Below are 19,892 nucleotides of genomic sequence, written 5' to 3' on the forward strand. Positions count from 1 at the left end.
CACCTTGTGGTACAACAGATATCTACAACTTTTTGATCTTGCAAAACAGAAGCTCTATACATATGGAACAGTAACTACAACTGCCCCCCTCCTCACAGCCCCTGGCCAACACCATTCTAAGTTCTTTTTCTAAGACTTTGGCTACTTTAAATACTTTTACATAAATGGAATTACTCAGTAATGTATTTGTCTTTTAGTGACTGACTTGTTTCACTCAGCGTAATATCCTCAAGATTCATCCATGTTGTAGTAGATAAAAGGATTTCCTTCTTTTATAAGGCTGACTAATATTCCTTGTATGTGGCATGTATAAGACTTAGTATAATACAGTAGGCTATGCACGTGGCTCACGCCTGTAATCCCAGCACTTAGGAAGGCTAAGGTGGAAGGATCTCTTGAGCCCAGGAGTTCAAGACCAGCCTGGGTGACATGGCAATATCCTGTCTCTACTAAAAATACAATCCTGTCTCTACTAACAATACTACAGCTGGGTGTGGTGGTGTGTGCCTGTAATCCCATTTACTCAGGAGGCTGAGAAGGAAGGATTGCTTGGGCCTGGGAGGTTGAGGCTGCAGTGAGCTGTGATCATGCCACTGCTCTCCACTCTAGGTGACAGAGTGAGACTGTCTCAAAAACAAAAAAAAAAAAAGAGAAAAAGAAATAAAGAAAATTACAGCATCAGTGGTGTAATAACAGTGCAAAGTCCTAGGAGAACTGTAGGAATAGCAGTTAATAAATTTAACAAATATTTATTACACACCTACGATGATACAGACAGGCATTTTGCCATACTCTATGCTCAGAGTGTGGCTGAGCTTCAGAATCCTGGAATACTCTTTGTTTGTGATAAAGCAGACTTGGGAATCTATAATCAATTTCATAATTGCAAAATTCCATTGTGTGTGTATATATACATACATACATATATATATATACACACACACACACACACACACTTAACCAAGGAAGAAAAAACCTGTGCACTAAAAACTATAAAATACTGTGGAAATAAATTAATTTCTTTATTCATCTCATCTATTGATGGACATTAGGTTGTTTCCACCTTTTGGATATTACAAATAATGCTGACATGAACATGAGTGTGCAAATATATCTTTGAGATCCTGTTTTCATTTCTTTTGGATATACCCAAAAGTGGGATAGGCAAATTATATGATAATTCTGTTTTTAGTTTTCTGAGGAACATTTATACAATGGAGGCTATTCTTTCCCTATTGTGTGGCTTTATTGAAGCTCAAAGATCATATATATGAGGTTTTATTTCTGGGCTCTCTATTCTGTTCCATTGGTTCATATGTCTGTCTTTAAGTCAGCATCATATTGTTTTCATTACTGTCATCTTATAATATCTTTTGAAATTGTAAGCGTGAGGTCTCAAGCTCTGCTATTTTCCACCCCCTCATTATTGCTTTGGCTATTTAGGGTCCTTTGAGAGTCCATATGAATTTTAGTATTGTTTTTCTTTTTCTGCAAAAGATGCCATTGGGATTTTGAATCTGTAGATTGCCTTGGGTAGTATGAACATTTTAACAATATTAAGTCTTCAAATCCATGAACATGGGATGCTTTTCCATTTGTTTGTGTCTCTATTAATTTTTTTCAACAGTGTTTTATAGTTTTCAATGCACAGGTTTTTGCTTCCTTGGTTAAGTTTATTTCTGAGTATTTTATTATTTTTCATGGTATTATAAATGTGATTATTTCTTAATCTCCTTTTTGGATAGTTCGTTGTTAGTGAATAGAAGTGCAAATGATTTTTGTTTATTGATTTTATATCCTGCAACTGTGCTGAGTTCATTTATTAGTCCTAATAGTTTTTTAAAATATTTGGAGTATTTAGGATTTCATACATTTAAGATCATGTCATCTATGAACAGAGTTAATTATACTTCTTCCTTCCAATTTGGATGCATTTTATTTATTTTTCTTGCCTAATTGCTCTGGTAAGGACTTCCAGTACTATGTTAAATAGGAGTAGTAAGAGAGAACATACTTGCCTTTTTCCTGCTCTGAGAGGGACAGCTTTCAGTTTCTCACCATTGAGTATGATGCTAGCTGTATGTGTTTAATATATGTTCTTTATGGTATTAAAGTAATTTTCTTCTATTCATAGTTTGTTGAGTGTTTTTATTTCAAATCATGAAAGAGTGTTGAATTTTGTCCAAAGCGTTTTCTGCATTAATTGAGATGATAATGTTTTTCCCCTTCATTCTGTTAATGTGGCATATCACATTGATTGGTTCTCATACATTGAAACATCCTTGCATTCTTGAACTAAATTCCACTTGGTTATAGCGTATAATCCTTTTAATGTGCCGTTGATTTGGTCAGCTGGTATTTTGCTGAGAATTCTTGCATCAGTGTTCAACAGAGATATTGGTCTGTATTTTTCTTTTCTTGTCATGTCTTTGATTTTGGTTTCAGGATAATACTGGCCTTATAAAAATGAGTTTGGAAGTGTTCCTTCCTCTTTAATTGTTTTGAGAACAGTTTGGGAAGGATTAGTGTTAAATTCTTCCTTAAGTGTTTGGTAGAATTTTCCAAGAGTGACATCTGGTCCTGGGCTCTTTTTTTTTTTTTTTTGTGGAAGATGTTTGATTACTGATTCAACCCTATACTAGTTTTAAGTGTGTTCAGAAATTTTTTTTATTGCTTCATGATTCAGTCTTGGTGGATTGTATATTTCAAACAAATATCTATTTTTTTTCTAGTTTATCCAGTTTCTTGGTGTGTTATTGTCCTCACTTCTTACAGATCTCATGGAGTCTCATCAGTCTTTCCAAAGTCTTATATAAACAGTTTCATGTGCCTGATTTGCTCTCATTTCCCCTTGCTTTCTTCAAGGAATTGTCAAATTATTCCTGATGCACGGGATATAAAACCAATTTAGAAGCATTTGGGGTTTTAGAATTATAAGATGAAAAAAGTCACATTTCAAAATCTGACATATACTTAATAACCAAAAAGATGTTTTTGATTTTCATTCACACTGATGCTGAATGCCTTTACATGCTGTAATCTGTGAAGCAGACTTCTTTTTAACCTTCAAACCCGGACAGTGAAATGATGATGATAACTCAATCTCCCTAGATTATATGTATTTCAGTTTCTTAAATCAAATGGAATTTCTAATTTAACTGTAGTCTACACTATATTATTTCCAATATCAAATAGTACTTCCTGAAACTCAGTGTAAGAAAAAATGACAATATTAACTAGTGTCATGAAAGTTCATGCTGATAATGAGATTGAGTCTGGTCCTTCCCCTGGGCTTCTCTGGGGAAATGTCAATTGTCTACCCATTCTAATTCTCTCACTTGGTGACAGGGAGGTGGCGAGCTCCACCATCAAGGGACATGGGTCCCACTTACAGTTAATGGAGTCTGAGAGAACAGATATTTGCAAGCCCAGTGACCTGGGCTCCGTGGAGACCTGGGCAGGTGGAGATGCCTTTGGTTGCTGCTTCAGAGGAGTAAGAACTTAGCAAAATTAGATGCATGGAGAGGAATAGTCGATGGAATATGTTTGGGGAATTCTGGGTTAAATCAAGTACAGCAGGTTTCTTTATTTTTCAGAACTGCTATACATTAATGTATATTGTCACTGTTCCAGAAGGAAGCTTGGTATGCAGCACTTTCTAAACTGTGTTGTTCATGGAACGCCTGTTTTTCCCCTTAGAACATCTAATGGAATGGGTGTTCCATGAAATGTGCTTTGGAAAATGCTGATGAAACCTAAGTTGTTGGAGAATGGTAGTTAGAGTTCACTTGCCATCCATTCTGCGTCAGGCATTTACTGAACAACCTGCCACATGCTCCTCACAGAAGGCTGGAAGAGAGGCATGGCTACCACTGCTCTTTGTTGTAGAGGAGGAAATGGAGGCTTTGAGCAAGTATACCACCTGCCTCAGGTAGGGTGTGGTGGATCCAGGATCCAGATTTATCTGATTCCAAGCATCTTATCTTTCCCCAACATCACTGGCTCCTTTTCTGATTCCTAAAATGTCCAAGTTCAGGCTGGTGAACTTGATTGAAAAGTTGCTATGGAATCATGGGGTTTTCATGGAGGAATAAAAATGTTCTTCTTATCCTCTCATCTTATGAACCTCCGTGTGGCAGGTGCTATTGAGCACCAAGGTGTCTTTGAATAGTTGTGCACTTTGGCCACTTATTCTCTGCACCCCCATTTTTTCCTATAAGCATGAGGATCAGCATCTACCTCTAAGGATAATGTAAAGATAAATAAGACACATTATGAAAAATTATGAAAAACTGCAATTATCACATAGTAGATGCTGAATAACTTTTGATAACATGGCACCCAAAACGGTGGTTTGATAACATCCTAGCCTACTTGTGTTGCCAATGTCCTTGTTCCCCAGTACTCTTACCCAAACCTCTGCAAAGGGAACCCCTGACCACAGAGCTCCTAGCTGGGGAACCTCTGGCCAGTCTGGGTAAGAAGAGTCACTGACATGCGCATCGTTGCAAAATGAAAATGAGCTTCTTGTTCAAATGTTTTAAGAATTCCAAGATAGCAACATCAAAGCATCAAACTGAGCATGGGGCCCTTCAGGGCACAGGGTCCTGTGGGCAGCCCTGGCTGTGGTCTAAGAAAAAGTTAAGGGAAACCAGAATCCTGCATCAAGGAGAGGAGAAAAAGGGTGCTGTCTTGGCAAGGGGACTTCAGCCTAGACAGAAAGACCTAGGGTAGCTCTCTGGAGGGGTCTTAAGGGAGACCCCAGCCCCCAAGCTGATCTCTTAGATTGGAGATTGGAGAGTGAAGAGGCTGTCACAAAATCTTGTGGTAGGAAGAGAAGGTGTTGGCAGGCGAAAGGTCTGATAATGCACCTACTGAGCTCATATCAACATAAACTTGGCTGGTCGGGCATCATGTGTGCAGCCCACAGAGGCCCGTGGGTATGGGAGACTGTGCAACAGAGCAGTTAGCCTCCAGGTCTGCCTTCACAGTCTTACTAATTAAATCACCCTGGGCTCATTCCATTGTGAGATTGGAGGTTGGCATACGGCAGATTTTCTGTGGAGGAAAAGTGCTAAATATTAATAGAGAATACGGACAGGGCTTGACATGGTCCCAGCTGTGTGGTTGGGTTGCGTTTGGTGTGATTTGGGCAAAGCCTGTTCTCTCTATAAACTGAAGCTTTCCTCTGAGGTTCTTTTAAACACGACTTACAAACTTAAGCTGGGTGTCAAAACCTGACACCTTTTGTGCCTATGAGTGCCTTTACTCCTGACCCATTTCCATTCTGCTCTTTGCTTAGGAATATGCTATGTCCAAATTGCTGCCCACGTCACTTTGGGTGGAAAAAAAGGTTTAATTGCATAGCTTTTAGCTGTGGCCAAAGTAATAGTCACTGGATTCAAAAATTCTCATTTATATGTTTAATCAAAACTATCTTTCATAATGGATAAAATTTTCATTCATTTGTAATTTGAGAAAGAAAGAGAGTATTTTCAGATTGTGGAGAAACTACTATGGAATGCCTACTTTCTGAAAATGTAATTGTGTTCTTTGAACTATGTTTAAGAATGTCCAGAGAGGACAGTGAGTAGTGTCATTACATGTGATCTATATTCTGCTAACAGGAAGAGATCTGAGGTCACCTTAGACAGAGAGCTCTATTCACTTCTCATTTACCTATTCTTTACCTCCCTCCCACCATCCCTCCTCTCTTTCTTTCTCTTTTCTTTCCTTCCTTCCTTCCTTTCTTCCTCCCTCTTTTATTTTCTTTCTTTCTTTCTCTCTCTCTCTCTCTCTCTCTGTCTCTGTCTCTCTCTCTCTTTCTTTCTTTCTTTCTCCTTCTCTCCTCTTCTTCTTCTGGTTCTGTTTCTTTCTCTTTTCCTTCCTTCCTTCCTTCCTTCCTTCTTCCTTCCTTCCCTCCCTCCCTCTCTTTCTCCTTCTTTTCCTTCACTTCTTCATTTCTTCCCTTCCCTTAACTTTCTTCTCTTCTCCTTTCTCTTTCTTTCCCTTTCCCTTTTCCTTTCTTCCTTCCTTCCTTCCCTCCTTCCTTCCTTCCTTTTATATATGCATATATGTGCACATGTATGTATCTATATCTATTTTTGTCTGTCTATCTATCAATCGATTGATCATCTGTCTATTTATCATCCATCCTTTTGCTGCTGGTTCAAAGAATGAATCAGATACAAAGTCCTCTTGGAAGTCTAAAAAAAGACGTGGAAAGCATGGGATTTTGATGGGTTTTGCATAATGAGATCCAAAAACTGATCATTCCCTTTGCCCTATTTTCTCTTTTAGGTTCGTATTTGGTGCTTAGACAAATTCAAAATGAGGAAACATCGGCACTTGCCCTTAGTGGCCGTCTTTTGGCTCTTTCTCTCAGGCTTTCCCACAACTCATGCCCAGCAGCAGCAAGCAGGTAAGAGCCAAAAACGTCCCTGATTTTGTAAAAAGAAATAGCATTCTTTGATTTTAGATCGTAGACATCATACACTGACATGGAGCTTAGATATGTTTTTAAGGTAGCTAAGCCATTTGTTATAGGAGAGTAGATAGGATAGTTATAGGATTTATAGACCTTTTCAGATACTCTTTATCCAGTGAGAGATGACCTATTTTTATTAAAATTTGGGTTTGGTATCTTGGAATTAGCTTGAAAATGATTTGTTTTTACATTGGATGTGAACAGAAAGTTTGTATCTCAAATGTTTTACCACCTGAAGGGACTTTCCACATTTCTGGCATTGGCTGGTCTCTGAGCACATAAACTAGGGAGAAGTCAATGATTGAAAGTAAAAACTATTTTCCCTGAAAAAAAACAAAGATCACCCTCTCTCTCTAACTCCGGATGCAGAAAGGCATTTTCATCTAGGATCATTGGATCTTTAAGATTTCTGTTTCCCGAAACGAATTAAAAACATGGATTCTAATTAACTCCATTAGGAATTTGATTTCAGGGTTTTAGAAAAGTGGGAAATGCTTCATGCATTACAAGCTGGAAAGGACTGAGGTGGGTCTCCCTCTCCTTGACCCAGAGAGCTGGGCCTCTGAGGGATTCCTCCTGCAGGCCAGGTTGCTCTTAGATGGGGGAAGTCTAGTGTCACTTCAATGGAAGAAGAACGTGGGTTGGGGCATCAGGTCAGCCCGAGGTAAGTAGAGTCCAGGAGCAAGCCTGGCTCACAGCTGCAGAAGGTCACCTCCTGGGGTGGGCCACTGACAGCCTGATACCCTGAGCTCCTACCCTTGAGGGAGAACTGGGTTCATATGGAAACGAGATAGATCATGTTTGACATCTCTGAAGACTTTTCTGGCTCTGAAAAATATGCAGTAACTAATTAGAGTACCTTTTGTTCATGCTCAAAAATCTGGAAAAAATAAGTCTTTTCCCTTCTCTACATTTACACAGGTCCTCCTCTCTTAAAGAACATGTATTTATTATATTTATTTTTCTTGCAAATTACCCAAAGCATTGGGGGTTAGTGAATGGAAAAGAGCAATTTTACTTTTTCTTTTTGTCAAGGCCCAGTTTCATATTCCAAACTAAAGAATGAATTTATAAAATGATAAGACTGTGATAAGACTTCCTTCTGGTTTAATCAGGTGGGTCTTGGGGCTCAAATTGCCACAGGGAATCATGCTTAAATCATGAGTTAAAGACAGCCCAGGAAATTGTTTCCTCAATCTGGAGCATGCTACTGGCCCATTCATGGTGGTCTCTGAGTATGGAACTTGGGCTAGTGACTGGGCACCAGCAGCTCTTGAGGGCATGGGCCCAGGTCCCTGGTTCCCAGGTAAGTGAATCTACCTTCCTGTATTACCAGTGAGGTGCAAAGTGTTTAGTTACAGTATAGTGTAAACCAAGTTTGTTTAGGAAGGCTTTGCACTGATAGGAAGTAATTGCTTACATAGTAGAAAAATCTAAACCAATGTCTTTTTTTAAAGATGTCAAAAATGGTGCCGCTGCTGATATAATATTTCTAGTGGATTCCTCTTGGACCATTGGAGAGGAACATTTCCAACTTGTTCGAGAGTTTCTATATGATGTTGTAAAATCCTTAGCTGTGGGAGAAAATGATTTCCATTTTGCTCTGGTCCAGTTCAACGGAAACCCACATACCGAGTTCCTGTTAAATACGTATCGTACTAAACAAGAAGTCCTTTCTCATATTTCCAACATGTCTTATATTGGGGGAACCAATCAGACTGGAAAAGGATTAGAATACGTAATGCAAAACCACCTCACCAAGGCTGCTGGAAGCCGGGCCGGTGATGGAGTCCCTCAGGTTATCGTAGTGTTAACTGATGGACACGCGAAGCATGGCCTTGCTCTGCCCTCAGCGGAACTTAAGTCTGCTGATGTTAACGTGTTTGCAATTGGAGTTGAGGATGCAGATGAAGGAGCATTAAAAGAAATAGCAAGTGAACCAGTCAATATGCATATGTTCAACCTAGAGAATTTTACCTCACTTCATGACATAGTAGGAAACTTAGTGTCCTATGTGCATTCATCTGTGAGTCCAGAGAGGGCTGGGGACACGGAAACCCTTAAAGACATCACAGGTAATGGCAATGCCACCAAGCTACGCCGTGCCCTGCTGTTCTTGGGAGATGAGCTTGGCAACTGCTGGCCTTAAAGCAACAGCTTGGATGTCGCACGGGCCAGGGAAGAGATGAATGTTCACAGGTTTAAAAACAAAGGTTTAATTTGGACTATTCTTCCGTAGTCTTCTCCCTAAGTAGGGCATTCACCTACATACAAGAAGAGTCTTTTTCTAAACAACTAATATTTTCACTCTAAAAAAACCCACATTCTAACATCATGATCCCACAAAGCACTCTGCCTTCCTTAGAAAAGAAAGCCTCAGAGTGGTGAGATGTGCATCTGATCAAACCCCTCTATCTGGTGTTGGGATCTGTTTCATTTAAGGAAAGCTCCCTGTTGGACAGTTCATGAACTGAGAGGGGAGCGAGGGCATCTGTTTTTGTGTCCGGTGGACTAGCAGAGAGCTCCTCTCTTCTACTCCATGGAGTTAATTTAAGAGTGTTGGTAGAATCGGAATTGCAAGAAACCTCAGCTATGATCCAGTCTAGATCAATTTGGAAGAAATTGAGTCCTGGATGATTAGTGACAGCCAGAGCTGGAGGCTGTGCATTTGGGCTGTGGGTCTGGTCTTCTTACTTGTCCTCTGTGTGGTAATCATGGCTGTGCCCACAGTGACTTTTCTAATTCTAATGGCATTGATGAGAGCCACTCTGGAAGTATTGACAGCACGTGGACATTGCATTGATGTGTCATGTGCTGTTGCATGTACAGAGACAATTGGCTGACAAGTTATTTAACCAGTTAAGTCCATTAGCTCTCCTTCCAGGGCTAAGTGCCTAAATGGCCAGTGGGAAGGAATTTGACAAGTAAAATTTCAAACTGTACCATATCACAGCAACTGTGATGAGTGCTCAGAGTTTACTCACTAGTGATGGACAGAGCAGAGGGCCCTCCCCTTGTTAGAAAATCAGTCCATGCAGCCATTTGATAGCTGGTAGCAGAGAATTCTGGGTGGAATGAGCAGGAAATGAGAGAGGAATCCAAGGGGAGAGTTGAGCTCCAGAAAGGAGACACACATGTTCTCTGAGATGGAGGGAAGGGATGAGAAAAGGGGCTGTGTTTCCAAGATATTCAGGTGGAAAAGAGGCACACTGAGAGAGAGTTCAAGTTGAGTTGACATCCATCATCTCAATAAAGGAGGGGAGCAGTGGGGCTTGGGGTCTTGGAGGGATTGAAGTTATTTTTGATTAGCTGCTATAGGGATGTGAAGAGGGGTCACAAAACGTTCAGGAAGCAACTGCTGATTTGCAGTGGTGTCCAGTTGCTATCAGAGATTATGAGTCAGTGGGCTTCTCCATTAGTGTGGATCCCTGCCTTTCTGCAGATGTCTCAGGCACTCCCAGGATCAAAAGGGTTCCCAGAACTGGAACTTGCAAAGAGGGAACAATAGAGAGGACAGAAGAAAATTTTCTCAGTAAGGCAATCCAGAGTGGTAGCTAGTAAATTCCTAAAATAGCCTGCCATGGTGCCCTGGCAGCATGGGGAGCTAATGAGAACTAGAATGGGCCAGGAGACCTCTGAAGAGCCAGAGGATGAGAGGCCAGGGCTTGGAAGGAGAGCCCTGGAAACAGCTGAGTATGCAAGTCAGAGACACTGCTGGTGTGTAGACAGGGAGACCTCCAAGGGCCAATCTCAGGGCTGGAGGAGTTTCCAGTGGTGCTCAGTGTAGTCCTCAGATGTGTAGGAACTGTAGACAGCCAGCCACTGCAGAAACCAGAGAGGCTGGTGCTCACAAGCGTTGTCCATACAGTCCTTAAAGTCTGGAGATGACCACAGAGCCTGCAGTGTGGATGCAGGCTGAACATGATGTAACTAAATCACATAGGAAGGTTAGAGACTCTTCTGTGTATTTAGTAGGTATAAGGAAGTGGATAATTCTTTGAATCAAAAAAGAATGAGTGGGCAACCACATGGCATAGGGGAACTGATCATAGGAAGCAAGATTTATGAACAGACTTTTCTCCTACACTTTTAAAAATGGTTACTACCAAGACAGCCATTGAGACAGGAGGTAGGAGGTCAGGTGCCTGATGGAGAGTCAGTCTCTTGTGAATACACAGGGATGGTGGGGCAGGAAAAAGAGAGTTGAGGCTTGGAGGTGCACATCACTCTATAGGACCACATGGGAGAGACAGCAGAAGAGCTGCAAGATTGCAATCAGAATAATGGAGCAGTTGTAGAGAAGCAGTACCAGAGGTCAGTTTTTCATAACAAGGATTCAGAAAGCAGGAGCTGAAGAGAGATGACCCGACATCAGCAGAAAGGAACCAGCTGTCTTGGGCAGGCAGAGCTTGGTGAAGAAGAGGGTTTCAGAACTAGCCAGCCCCAGGGTGTTTTAGCAGTTTGTTCATAAAATGGTTTTCCCAGTGGTGACCCCTGATTTCAGCTTTAACGGGGCTGGCAGTGCTGATGCCCTTACCCAGTGGGTCTACTTCTCAATAGGAAGGAGTGAGAGGCAGTTCAAACACTGAAAAGTGTTCCCTGCTTCCAAATGACAGGCCTCCCCCTGGCATTACCACACAGGCATCAGTCCTGCCAAATGACAGGAAAACGTGGGTGTCCCCAAGAGCACCCCAAACCACTCAGGTTACCAGGAAATGACAAGAGGGTATCTACAATGAACTGCACTGCTTGTTACCATAGTATCAATATCATTAATTCCCTGATCCATCACATTTTGGAGTATAAGGATAATAACAAAGACCTATCAAAAAACAGTGAAAGGGGCTCACGCCTGTAATCCCAACACTTTGGGAGGCTGAGGCAGGTGGCTCATCTGAGGTTAGGAGTTTGAGACCAGCCTGGCCAACATGGTGAAACCCCATCTCTATTGAAAATACAAAAATTAGCCAGGTGTGGTGGTGGGCACCTGTAATCTCAGCTACTCAGGAGGCTGAGGCAGGAGAATCGCTTGAATCCGGGAGGTGGAGGTTGCAGTGAGCCAAGATCATGACACTGCACTCCAGCCTGGGTGACAAGAATGAAACTCTGTCTAAAACAAACAAACAAACAAACAACAAACAAACAAACAAACAGTGAAAGGGACCAGTAGAGAAATGGAACATCTTTTATTGATGTTTTGTGATACTCACAAAAATAGCTGAGTTCACCTTTATGTTTAACCATTATGTAATGGATAAACAATGAGATTACCATCATGAATGGTAAATGAAACTACCAACATCGTGTGTTTCCACACAGATGATAAAACCTTTGTTTTTATGCCAAGAAAGCATCTCTGTCTTCTAGTGTCCAAGCCACTGGCAGCACCAGGGCAGAAAATTAATCCGTTCATGTCTCTTTTCTAATTAACATCACTCTGCAATTCCTCCTAGTACCACGTCCCACTGCATGTTCCACGGCAAAAACATAGAATAATAATCCTAGGAAGAACAGTACATCTCTGCTTATAGTTTTTGGAAAGGCAGTTAGAAGGGCATTATAGAAATTGCAGTTAATTAGGGCTGCTCTTCTTACTACCTGTCTGCTAGGTAACTTCCCCTTAGAGCGTTCTTGATTATAAAACACACATATGTGTAAAATTTGAACAATCACCACAGTTGTCAATGAACTCTACTCAAATAATCAATCTCTAATGGTTGTGTTTTAAAAAATCCCTCTGTCATTCTTTAAAAAAATGGATATACCTGAGATACGAAACCTTTATTTTTAATCAAAAGCTAAAGGTGACAGGGAGGATTTTGGTATCAGCTTTCTTTTCTCTGTGAAGGATGAAGAATTTTTAAATTTGTAAAATATATCTACAATTTTGTGTTTTGCGTAGGAAATAAGAATGTGAACTCGCTTTTCTTAATAAAAGGAGGCATCACATGAGCTAAGAAAGGCATTGTGCCCACACCAGTGAGTTCAGGAAAAGAGCTTCTAGGGATGTTGAAGGAAACTGTGAATTTTCCTTGGACACTGTAAAACTTTTCCATAGAAAACACCATAGAGGCTGTGATACACAAAGCCTAGAAGCAGAAAACCAGACAACTTTAAAGCTTTCAAATTGTGCATAGATCTGACTCCTCGTAACATTAACATTGGTCATCGGTCTGCCTTGCTGTACACAAGCACACATGGTCCCTGTGTGCCCTTGAGGCTTCAGCTCTCCTAAATAACAAAGCATGCCCTTGTATGTACCATTATTGTGTGTGTAAGAGGATAATGTTGTTATTCAGTGATGACAAATTATCCAACGTGTTTCTATGACTAGTCACTGTAGATGTTCAGTCTTTTAGAAGAGAATGCTCAAGGATTTTCCCTCAGGGTTCATTTATCTTACTTGCATGATTATAAATTTCAACCCAAAAGTAAGTTACAAATGGAGAAGAAATAGTGTTATCCTGCAACTTAGGGATCATTTAAAAAAACTTGACTGTATTCATCATATTTAATCCTTCTTTTAAATGTTTTGATATGCTGAGGAAGTGGCAAACCCTTCTATGTCCTTTGAGGTCATTGGTTTAGGCCTGGGACATGTTGAGGAATTTTGTGGGATTTGTGGAGCCTCTGTATTATACAATGATGTAGGCCATTTCTATGGCTTTCTGTGTAATTCACAACCCCTGGCACCACACCCTCTTGAAGATCCTTCAGGAATCGTATATTTTGGCTGAACAGTGGCAAATGCTTTGGGCTCTAGTCAAGGGCCCAGTCTTATATAAAACTTTTGTGTGGCAATCACTAAAAACACAAGATCCAATTACTGTAGCACAACAATTATCCTACTCGTTATATCTTATAAGAAGGATTGTGATAGCAATGTTGCCTGGTTAATGTATTTCCCTGTGCAAAGAATTAATCTGCAAATATATTGTCAGGAACTTTTGTGTATATTAGGAAGGGAAGAGGGCAGTTCCAACCCTGGCAATCTCTGTTTCAGTTCACACAATGAGAAGAGCTTGGATAAGGATGTAATTTCACTAGAGCGGAACTCCTCAATTTGGGAACTCCTCACTCCCAAAGAGAGACAAGCTTTGGATAATTTTCTACAGTGAGAACAGAAACAATTTTATTGGCACAAGGAAACATTAATTTTAAATATAAAATGTTCACTGTCATTGAAAATTCAGAGATCAGAGTAATGGTCTTACCTGTAATATTACCGTCATTTAAAAATGATACCCTGAGTGTATCTTTCTGGAATCCCAGAATATAAAGAGATAAGCTCACATATAATCTCTTCTTGTCCCTAACACATACTTAAGTTATCAAAAACATCGACTAGAATAATTGTGCTCTTCCTTGAGTTTAAATCAGCCAAATTTAAACATTCGAACTAAGGCTGTGAAATCTCTGGCCCTGGGTTTTAGATTTCTCGATCCCTATTCCTCCCTCAGGGCTGTTGTACATCCCCGTTCTCAGTATCAGGATGGGAATTCTCTGTTCGCCATTATGGGGGAGAAAACAGGTGTTGGTCAGCTGTTTTTCTGTCCTTTGTGTAACCCCAGGCTAATTCTGATTGGGGTTTATTCGATGCTCATGGTCCTTCTAGGTAACTAGTTTAGGATGTCATAAAAACAAGGTTGGATAATTATGTCATGACTGGTTTAATATCATTCTGCTTAACATTGTTCTGCATTAGGTGACTGAATATAGAGGCAATGACAAAATAAATGAACAAAACATCCTGCCCGATCCCAGACCTGCATTTGAGTTTTATACAACTAAACATCATTTGAGAAAAAAAAAACAAAAATTTCATCAAAGTGTGTTTTACATGAAAACTTTAAATGTAGTTTGAGTTCTGATTCACAAAGTTGCATGTACAAGGTCATTTTGGCTTTTAAAGAAAAGAAGAAGAAACAATAGTTGCTTAAGGCATCGAGCAACATACTGGGCTGAGGAATCACCAAATCGTGACTGTTTTGTAGCTGTGGATTTGTATAAAAAATTTTCCTAATCATTTGAGAAAGCAGGGGAAATGACCAAAATTTAGAAATCATCTCTAAAGTTTTCTTATCCTACTTATTGATTTTCCCTGCTAGGTTTGGTAGTGGACAATTCATGCAACTACATTTCCCAACAAATGTAGTGGAAATTTCTAGAATATGCACCCAAGATTCTCCCCTCAGAAAAGTGAATATGATGTTTGGAAATTTAACTATGAGGATGACACAAATGAAAAATTGCTATAAATGTCCCTTTTTTACACCATGATTCCTAAGAGGTTGCCTCTTATCCATTCAGAATGCAGAACTGAAAGAGAATTTCACATTCCTTCATCAACATGTGTTTTGTTTGCCCATATTTCGTGTTTCTTATTGGTTTCCAAAGAAACATGTCAGAACACTGAATAATGCATGTGGTCACTTGTTCTAATGCTTTCACATTTTTTGCATTTCTTTCTTTTAAAGCACAAGACTCTGCTGATATTATTTTCCTTATTGATGGATCAAACAACACCGGAAGTGTCAATTTCGCAGTCATTCTCGACTTCCTTGTAAATCTCCTTGAGAAACTCCCAATTGGAACTCAGCAGATCCGAGTGGGGGTGGTCCAGTTTAGCGATGAGCCCAGAACCATGTTCTCCTTGGACACCTACTCCACCAAGGCCCAGGTTCTGGGTGCAGTGAAAGCCCTCGGGTTTGCTGGTGGGGAGTTGGCCAATATCGGCCTCGCCCTTGATTTCGTGGTGGAGAACCACTTCACCCGGGCAGGGGGCAGCCGTGTGGAGGAAGGGGTTCCCCAGGTGCTGGTCCTCGTAAGTGCCGGGCCTTCTAGTGACGAGATTCGCTACGGGGTGGTAGCACTGAAGCAGGCTAGCGTGTTCTCATTCGGCCTCGGAGCCCAGGCCGCCTCCAGGGCAGAGCTTCAGCACATAGCTACCGATGACAACTTGGTGTTTACTGTCCCGGAATTCCATAGCTTTGGGGACCTCCAGGAGAAATTACTGCCGTACATTGTTGGCGTGGCCCAAAGGCACATTGTCTTGAAACCGCCAACCATTGTCACACAAGGTATGTATCCTCTTCTCACCATCTGTGTGGGAGTGGGGTGTTGTGTGTGTTGGTTTTCGTAGACGTAAGGTGGGCACCAGCATGATTCGCCACAGGAGAAGCTGTAAGTACCCACAGTCCAGTCCTTCCCCGATGAGCTGGGTCCTGGATGTCATGTTTGTGATTGTTGCAGTGTGTGGAAAAACTAAAGACCAATGAGTGAGTGAAAGCTCTTCCGAGAGTATGAGTTGCTGAGAAAGTGTGCTTTTAAGGCTAATTCAACAAACCTGTTGCTTTGAGATTATTAAACATCACCATATTAACTACTTATAATCCAGTCTTTCTAAAAATGGGCTTGAGGGGCTCATTACAGTTCTGAGAAAGTTACTCCAGGACCATGGCATTGGGCTCTAAAAGTCAGTGTTAGAAGTGTGCTCATAGACAGTGTCTTTCCAAAAGCAATGGAGTGAGGGTGTCTTCTCAAAGTCCTTTTGTGCTAGGGTGCTGAGAGTTACACTTCTGAAGGTAAGAAATAACAGTGCAATCACTTGAAGGAATATTTATGAAGTTTTTTTTTTTTTTTTCCTGTGCTTGTCAAGTGTAGGAGTAATTCTCTTGAGTGGCAATATTAGGATACAGGCTCAAATGGAGGGCCTTTGGCAAAACAGCCAATTGGAGTGGTTTAAAAAACAAACAAACAAACAAAACAACCAAGTCACATAACAAATATGCACTTAACAAACATAGGAGGTGTGGTGGGGCATCAGGATACATAGCCTCCTCCACCTTTTGAACTGTTTTCTGAGACATCAGTCACTTTTCAGACCTATCAATTTCATTACCTAGGTGAGGCCAATAGGATGCCATTTGGTAAATTAGGGACACAGTGGCCCCCAACAGTTTCCAGAAACACCCAACTCACTTCCGGTGTTGCTTATACACTGGGATGCTCTAACAAGATCAGTCCTTGAATATAAGACCTTGTTCTTCATTGTCCTTCGAGAGTATGGGCTCAGTGAAAATTGGTGAATGGATACCGAGGCTCCTATAAGACTCTGATTATCATCTGCAACAAATCATCTAAATTTTCTTGGGTGAAATAACACACTGTCACAGCTCTTATATGCTAACTTTATAAGTAAAGTCTGGGTCTACAGGATAAATATTGTAATAAGATACTGCTTCACCCATTGTATCAATTACAATTGATAAAGGGAGGTTTTCCTTTGATAAAGGAGTGACAATAATTTAAAAATAACCCTTTTGGAGACTATACTGTTGTATGAAATTAAGAGTAGAACATTTTAAAGTCTTGATGAAAAACATCACTATCTATTTATTTAAGGAACTGACATCTACTTAATAGTGCCTTGCTAATCATTAGCTCTAGTTGCTGCATTCATGTAAAGACAACATCACCACATTTCCTTGCAAGGGTTACAAAATTCACCCTGAGTTATCTCAAACTTGCTTCAGATGAATTTAAACCGTGGCTTTTGTTGTAATAAAAATTGCAGGTAGAAAGCTCAGGCAATGGCATCTCTACTTAATCCGTACATTGGAACTGTGATCTGGTGATGTAGCAAGAAAAGTGTATGTGAGCCTTGCCTTCTGGAGAAGCCTGTGCCTAGCATTTATTTAAGTTTGAAAGGCCAATTCTGTGTGGCTTAGCTTTTGCTGCATACAGTTTTCCAGCTTTTCCTCTCACTTGATGGGACCACAAAATTGGCCCAAATTCTTCAGATGAGCTAATAGGGAGACTAGAATTTTGAGCATAATGTTCTGAGTGCAAATGGAGATCGAGAAGCAATGGAAACACAGCGCGCAGGACTGCCTGCCCGGTGCCTGGAGCTGCTCACGCTCATTCCATTATGGTGCCGTTGTGTGACTCTGGCAGTTAAGAAAACAGTCAAGTGAACATTTACGACCTGCCGAGGTTTCTCTGAGCTTGCATACTTTTGGTTTGCGTCCTGAAGTATAGAAGCCCAGAGATTTCCCTATGTTTTGCAAACACCAAGGATGCGACATGGCTGTAGACGGGAAAGCTGGTCTCTGGTCCTGGGTCTTATGTGAACCTGTCATGTGATCCTGGGCAGGTCAAACTTTTATCAAACTTAAATAAATGCAACCTCTCTGGATTTTGATTTCTTGAATTTATGACAAAGGAGGTGCACCAGATGAAGATATGTCTGTACCAGAAGTTTCAACTTTTTAATGAAAATGGGCAGAACATGACCCTTGTTTCAGTTTTTCCCTATAGCTAAGTAGAGTTTCAACCCCTTGATTATGAACATCATGTTTAATATCAGTGATTAACTTGTAGATATTCAACAAATATCCTTGACTATCTGTCATGTGTCAGACACTATGCCAAACACTGGAGATATGGTGCTGTTTAGTGAGACGATGTGGCTGCTCATCTGTTACAGGATAATGGGGAAAGAGATAATAATATGAACTAGTATCCAGGCAAAATATTCTGAGCATGATAAGATGCAGTGGGGCACTCAACAGGGCTGTGATAGGAAGACTGGGGAAGAGAATTTTAGATCAGGTGGATGGAAGGCCCTGAGAAGGCATGGGACCCAAGGCAGATGAGCATGTGGAGAGCAGGGGAAGACTGTTCCAGGCAGAAGGAAGAGCAGGAGGGGTGACCCTGCAACACAAAGGTGCTTGGTCTCTTCCTAGAACTGTCAGAAAGCAGTGTAGCTGGAGCACACTGGACAGGGAGCCTGACAGGGAGCCAGGTTCAGGCTCCCTGGATGCGTGGAAGCTGGAGAAGCAGCTGCTATAGGGGGATGAGAAGCCACAGGGAGCAGGGCCTGTGGGTTGGGAGCCAATGGCAGAGGCAGGTAGGCTGTGGGTTAGGGGTAGGGGCAGGGGCTCTCCTCTGAGGTCTTCTATTTTCTCAGAGACAGATGAGGAGGCCTTGGCACGGTGGAGGCAGTGGCAGAGGGCTGAGCAGAGAGCACAGCCATGAGACAGTCATTCTGGAGGACAGGACAGTCAACTTCCCATGGAGGCATGGGAGGATGGCGGGCAGGCACAGGTCTCCTGTTGGGGGTCTGGAGTTCTGAGTGTGGCATGCAGGTACCTGGTTGCGTGGTCTTCTCCAGAAATGTCCCCTTCTTGGGTGATGCATGAGGAAGACTGCGGACCTGATGGAGGCTTTGTCAGGAGAGTCTGATGGAGGCGCAGGGACGAGGCATGGAGGACAACAGAGAGAGGCGCGGGAGGAGGGCTGAAGAGGGTTGTGCCATATTGGTGAGGAGTAGCAGGACCTTCAAGTTCATCTCCCAACAAGACAGTGAAGTCAGGCCCCACAGACCCACATGAAAGAGAAAAGACAGCTGTGTTTGGGTTGATATTTATGTCAGGTGGAAGGAAGTGCAGATGCATCCCTGACATGGCTCACGGAAGGGTCACCTGTGAGAATCCCAAGGTTTTTATCATTGGGTCGGAGGAGATTCATGGTGCAGCCCCCAGAGAAATGAAATGATTCTGCAAAGGCTAGGTGACTTGTATCAGAGTCATGAAGCAAACACAGGAATTCAGTTGTTCTTCTAGTTACTCAATATTTTTCAGTGTTTATTGTATTTGGCTAAGCATGGTTTTAGGTATAACATCTATTATGAGCTCCCACGACCTGAATAAAAATCAAATGTAAATGACCTCTTACCTAGTCAAAGGGGACCCTGCCACAGAGCCTCTGGGAACCAGAGGTGCATTTCAGGGTTCCCAGAGCTGAATCCATGTTGGGTGCAAGGAGACTAGGCCAGTTGTTTCACCAGATCTGGAAGGTAGTCCTTCCCACTGGCTCATCGGGAGAAGTTTTAGTGATGCAGCGGTAGGAGGAGGGAAAACGTGGGGATGGGGAGGGAAAATGTCGGGGGAGAGGGAAAATGTGGGAGGGGAGGGAAAACGTTGTGGGGGAGGGAAAACGTGGGAGGGGAGGGAAAACGTTGGAGGAGGGAAAACGTGGGGGGAGGGAAAACGTGGAAGGGGAGGGAAAATGTGGAAGGGGAGGGAAAACGTGGAAGGGGAGGAAAACGTGGTGGGGAGGGAAAACGTGGGGGGAGGGAAGACGTGGAGGGGGGAGGGAAAATCTGGGAGGGGAGGGGATGATATTTATCTTCTCCCACCCCAAGTGTTGTGCCACTGCTGGTACTTATAAAGAATATATAACTATCTGGGCCAGTTGGTATAGGAGCAAGAAGCTTCTCAGGTCATTGTTATGTGAGTATTTGTCTATTTTTCTGTCATGTGTGATATACATAGTAAATACATGAGTGGTAGATTCATGGTATAGCGTATATGGAATTTATATGAGTCTCTATACATGTGTG

At 41.7% G+C, this 19,892-nt stretch overlaps 1 protein-coding gene across 6 annotated transcripts in view; it reads left to right on the forward strand.

The window, feature by feature from the left end:
* The window catches only part of COL6A3 (collagen type VI alpha 3 chain), a 92,476-nt gene that overhangs the window by 11,868 nt on the left and 60,716 nt on the right, over nucleotides 1-19,892 (forward strand). For 3 of the 6 annotated variants that reach the window (XM_033229777.1, XM_033229780.1, XM_033229778.1), the window contains 3 exons: nucleotides 6,301-6,421; nucleotides 7,945-8,562; nucleotides 14,965-15,567. In XM_033229777.1, coding sequence (XP_033085668.1) covers nucleotides 6,331-6,421; nucleotides 7,945-8,562; nucleotides 14,965-15,567 — 1,312 coding nt within the window. In that variant the 5' untranslated portion in view covers nucleotides 6,301-6,330. The remainder of the gene's footprint in view (nucleotides 1-6,300; nucleotides 6,422-7,944; nucleotides 8,563-14,964; nucleotides 15,568-19,892) is intronic. The other 3 variants (XM_033229782.1, XM_033229783.1, XM_033229781.1) reach the window with 2 other exon arrangements.

This window comes from Trachypithecus francoisi, unplaced genomic scaffold, assembly GCF_009764315.1.
Source record: "Trachypithecus francoisi isolate TF-2019V2 unplaced genomic scaffold, Tfra_2.0 Lachesis_group13, whole genome shotgun sequence".
Classification (NCBI taxonomy): domain Eukaryota; kingdom Metazoa; phylum Chordata; class Mammalia; order Primates; family Cercopithecidae; genus Trachypithecus; species Trachypithecus francoisi.